Consider the following 5,270-nt stretch of genomic DNA (forward strand, 5'->3'; position numbering starts at 1 on the left):
GCAGTAACAATAATATAAATCAGACAAGACATGTTGGAAATAATTTGAAATAATGTGCGATTTAAAGCCTCAGATCAGGTAAAAGTAGTCATATTACAGAAGAATGGCTCCCAACAGTGTCATATTATCATATATTATAATATGGGATTATTGTCTGCAGGTTCCTTTTTTTGGTGGTGTGGTGGGGCTACCTGTTTGTTTACATTTTGGATCACATATTGTACCTTTTTAAGGAGTCAAAGAAAAACTATTATCTATAATGTATCAATGTATTTGTATGCAACATAATTAAGACAGAAGTCTTAAAAAATAACTCTGCAGGGAATATGGGTGACTTTAGTATTATCATGGGAATGAAATTATGAATAAATGTGGGGGATACAATGCTGCCATCTAGGGGTACAACGTTGTAATGCAGAAAGTGTGTCAATGAGATGTTAAGATTTTAAATAATTCTATTAAGATAAAACAAAGAAATACCCAATGAAAAAAATGAACTGTTTTTTTGTTTTTCATTCATTATTTTTTCTGCCCTTCATCTTTCTGCTCCCTCTCTACATTTTCTGAGTCTTCTTCAACCTCTCTCCCCTCTTCAGATGCTCTCTCTCCACTTTTCTCTTCTTTCTCATCTTCATGTTCAATCTCAGCCCCATCTCCTTTCCCAGGTCTGTCATCTCCTTTCTCTCTGTTTTTCTCTCCGCCATCTTCTTTTTTCTTTTCCTGATCCTCCGGGTCTTTCAGCCCACATTTGTCTCCCTCCACCATCCTTTCCACGTCCTCTTTTGTACTTTTAGTGCTCTCTCCATCTCCCTCTTTGGTCACATCACCATCCTCTCCCTGTCCCTGTTTTTTCACCTTTGTATCCAAACCCTCATCTGCCTCCCCCTCTGCCTCTTCCCGCTCCCATCTGACCTCCCCTCCCACCCCTTCACCTCTCCCCTTTTCTCTTTCTCCTTCCCCATCTTCTGGCAGCTGGGGCTCCACGGCTGCCACCTCCCACTCCAGCTGCTCCACCCTGGCCTGCATCTTGCGGCTGCTCGACTCTAATTCTGACATAAGTCGAGCTAGTTTGGTTTGCAGGATTTCCAGTTTGCTCTCCAGTCTGCCTATCTTGGTTTCCACCTTCTCTGCCTCCCCCTCCTCTCGCTCCCCACTCTCCTCCAACATGCCCATCTTGGTGAGGATCTGTCGGCCTTTCTCCTCCAGGTGACGTTTGGCTGCAGGGAACTCGGACAACACGTCCGTCAGGTCTTCTTTGGACAAGCTGAACAGGTCAGAGTAGCCGATGCTGCGGATGTTGGCAGTGCGGCGATTGCCTGACTTGTTACCTAAAAGGAAACAAGTAGTGATTTCTTTTCAACTTTAGTGAGAATTTTCTTAAATAAAAACCAAGAATTATCTAAAGCAGGCCAATTTCAGCGTTCAAAGGAACACTAGGGAAACATTCTTGATGTTGCTTTAAGTGAGAAAGTCAATCATATTTTTACAGGTGTCTCTCAACTCTGTGCTTTCCATTCTCACATCAAGTTCCTTTCGTTTTGTTCATCTACAGGATCACCCCATTCTGACCACAGTTATACGACTGACCTTTCATTTGAGCTGTCACTCAATCATCTACCAAATTGTCCAGTCTTGACCAATGTTAACATAGCAAATGCTTCATTCCTGAGTGTTGGATCCTTCCCTTCATAAGCCCAATGCATTCGCAAAGTCCAAACGCACCACAAAAAGAAGACTACTCTTGTCCCTCCAAATCATACTTGCAGCATAAAGTCTAGCATTCTACCTTTTTGCATTGTTGACTTAGGTTAACTAAACTCTCTTCTGCGTGTATTGTGCCAAGATTTGGCCCATTCCCCCTCACTTGCATGAATTAATAAATGTAGTATGACCATGTGCAAAGTACTTGACAATTAACTTACCTTTGATATTGAGGATACTAATTTCCCCAAAGAAATTGGATTCAGTCAGGACAGCAAACTCTCTGACCCCATCATCTGCTACAACTGCAAGTTTTCCCTCTCTGATGATATACATTTCATGGCCCACGTCTCCTTTCCTGCAGACGTACTCTCCCGGACTGAACACCTGTGAGACAAAAGGCATGAGGATCCTTTAATCTTAATCCTTGAACAATTCTTTTCTGGAAGCATTTTACGATGCATTCGATGAACCCGGGAGCAGCAGGTTCACCTTCTTTTCCCCCTGACCTGTGGCGTTAGTTTAAGCACCAGCTCCTCCAGCAGACTTTTCTCACAGCGCTGAAAGATGGTGACTTTGGAGAGCGTGGGCAGGTGGACGCTGACAGCGATCTCTGTCCTCAGGTGTACCGGCAGCTGCTGCAAGATTTCGTTCTCTCGCATTATCTTTTTGTTGATGTGAAGATGCTGGTACCAGCTGTCGATGCGCTGACGAAGCTCCTTGCTAATGTGATGGCTTCGCAGGTAAGCCTTAACCTGAGAGAGGGAAACGAAGAGCCTTATTTTCCATACAACAAAAGACTTCGAGCCAAAGAATGTAATTAAACATGACACAATCTGCCATTCCTTTTCTTGTGTCATATCACATCTCTATGAACAGATTGTGCATTCACATGCAATCCTCCGGCAACGGGACAAGATTTTGCAGCACATTCTCACTCCCAACTTGTCAAATAACGCAGCTTGGTCAGTGGCCCAAAGCTTCAAACTATGAGCGTGGTAGTTAACTTGACTGACTCATTACAGAGTGACAAACAACTCAGGTGACTAATGACTGACATGCCAAAGTTTACTTTTAGTTTCATATGGGACATGAACTGCAGTCCCTTATAAAAAAAAATTAAATCCTGTGCTTCCTCCCACCCTTCACCCTGTGTGGAATACCTCACGCTTATGCTCTGAGCATCTAATCATGATGCAGGTGAGTTTACATTGGTGTTAGTTGCATTGGTATCAAACGCCCAGGGGCATTGACCAAACCGGCTTTGATTGAATGCAGATTAACAGTTTGTGTGGCGGCACGCATTGGCTCACCTCCAACAGTCTTGCATCGCAAGTTGCTAATCGGACTCTAAACAACCAGCAGCCCATGTAAAATGAAGTCTTGGCCCATATATCCACTAGCTACACCGGATCCCCAGAAATATAGCCCCTTGCACCTAGAGGCTTATCAATAGCCAATGGGTTCCAAGATTGTATCACATACAGAAAATGTCAGGAAGAAGATTCATTTCAGAAACTGAGGTTTTCCAACTTACCAGCTCATGGTTAGGAAAGAACACATTATCACGGTCCCTTAGGCTTGTGATGACATTGCCAACATTGCCAACAATCGATGCAAACACCAGCACGGCAATGAGCAGGTCTGCAATCATAAACAAGTACTCTTCTTCCCTTTTCGGCAGGGGGGTGTCTCCCACTGTGGTGAAAATCTGGGCTGAGAACCAGAAGCAGTAAAAGTACTGACGACGCATGGAGGCGAACGCCGGGTTGGTCATGTTGGGGTAAACCCAACGATCACTTCCGAAGCCGATGTAGCTGGACAGTGCAAAGTAGAGACAGGCATTCCAGTGGATCAACACAAAGATGTAGATCATGAGCTTGGAGATGCGGAAGGTGTTGGGGTAGGAGGTTCTCGTCTCCATGCGATCCAGGGCCTCGTTGAGTCGTGGAATACGGACAAGTCGGTTGATCCTCACCAGCGGAGCTTGGATGCCAAAGACAAGGTAGAGGAAGTCGGTGGGCAGTAGGGAAACCAGGTCCCTTAAGAAACTTTTAGAGTGCAGGTAGCGCTTCCTCAACTGTGTGACGTCCTTGATCAGGATGCCCTGATCCAAGTAACCTGGAGAGGGAAGAACAAGGTTTAACAAAGCCCAGAGTACACTTCCTACACTGTTACCAAGTCAAAGCATAGGTTGTCACTACTTATTGAGATATTAAATCCATCTGATTTGAAAGAGTTAGTAGCCCACTGCTTTCACATCATGAATGGGAGGTAGGGATGGAAAAGATTCCCATATAGTATATGACTTTCGATCATTCTCATCATCTGACGTCTTAAGATGATTGTTTTGCTCCAGAGTTGCTCATGTACGATAATACTTTGGAAATGTTGTCCACGTTTTTGCCATTAAAGCATATTGAATTGACTTACTGTACATGGTCAATACATCACGATATCCATTGATTGTTTTTAAAGTTACTATGAGGAACTTAAATTTTCTGAGGGTTTTGGAAGTCCCTGTGGACAAAGGCGGTAGCTTTTGAGAGCATCGGAGATCCTTCAGAAACCGTTTCATTTTACTGTCTGACAGGCTGTCCCTCTCAGTCTTGGTTCTATTACTCCTGTGTCTCCCTTCTCTCATGCGGGCCATACATGTAAGGATCTAGATAGAAAAATCTGAGTTTCACAGTCTCTGTTTTAACTCCCATGTAATACAAATACACCATTAACCAATTAATGCTATGACTGATGACTGATAAATTAAAAATGCTATTTCAGTTCATTACAACTCGGCTGAAACTTGGTGTTCCTTTCATGGTTCACGTTTTCTATGACTTCACACGTGACAAATAAAAGCTGGATTTGAAGAGTTGTATTCTATTTTAAAGTCTCAATCAAAACCAACAAAAATAATAATAAAAGAATATTTACCTGTGTGGACAGTGATGATCATGTCAACCAAATACATGAGGTCTGCCAGATAGTCCAGTGTGAGCCAAACAGGCAGGTAGCTCAATGCAATTGTAGTGAAGCATGTCCTGAGAAAACATAACCAATAAGATGACGTCTGTCATACTGAAGACAGGTTATATGCTTCGATGTGTGATTAATATTTGATATCCTCCATGTTCCATGTTTCTACCTCAGAATGATGATCACCCAGTTGTAGACGACGGGGAAGATCATGACCTGTAGCCAGACATAATAAAAGTGTTCTGCCGGATCAACCACCCACTCTTTCCAGCTGATGGGGAAATGATGATGAAGAGAGAAGGAGAGGCAAATGAGGATTGTCAGTCATGATGATGTCGGTGTGACGTGAGGAGAATTGTCACATAGAGATTGTGTTTTTGTTTGGTTCTCATATCTACATGAACAATAAGCTTAATGTTTCCATCTGTCACAGCATGACTTCTAAAAGTGAGGTGCAACGGGCATAAACATAATTTTTCATGCACTGATCAATTTTGAGATTTTGGGTGATTTTGCTTCCATGACAGACTAGCGGAAAGAAAACATCCAAAATACACATTTAGGTGTTTTGCTTTAAAAAATATATATTTTGT

The 5,270-nt window shown here is 42.8% G+C and overlaps 1 protein-coding gene across 1 annotated transcript; it reads right to left on the reverse strand.

The window, feature by feature from the left end:
• Positions 1-609: 609 nt before the first annotated feature.
• cnga4 (cyclic nucleotide gated channel subunit alpha 4) lies at positions 610-4,947 on the reverse strand (the record flags this gene model as incomplete). The annotated part of the gene is made up of 6 exons (XM_031870094.1): positions 4,847-4,947; positions 4,636-4,742; positions 3,239-3,822; positions 2,211-2,456; positions 1,923-2,088; positions 610-1,328 (listed from the first exon to the last, which is right to left on the reverse strand). Coding segments are annotated over exons 1-6 (1,866 nt in total), but the record flags the coding sequence as incomplete, so codon positions are not given.
• Between the last annotated feature and the right edge of the window lie 323 nt (positions 4,948-5,270).

The sequence above is a fragment of the Anarrhichthys ocellatus genome, unplaced genomic scaffold (genome assembly GCF_004355925.1).
Source record: "Anarrhichthys ocellatus isolate YVR2014 unplaced genomic scaffold, GSC_Weel_1.0 scaffold51, whole genome shotgun sequence".
Taxonomy (NCBI): Eukaryota; Metazoa; Chordata; class Actinopteri; order Perciformes; family Anarhichadidae; genus Anarrhichthys; species Anarrhichthys ocellatus.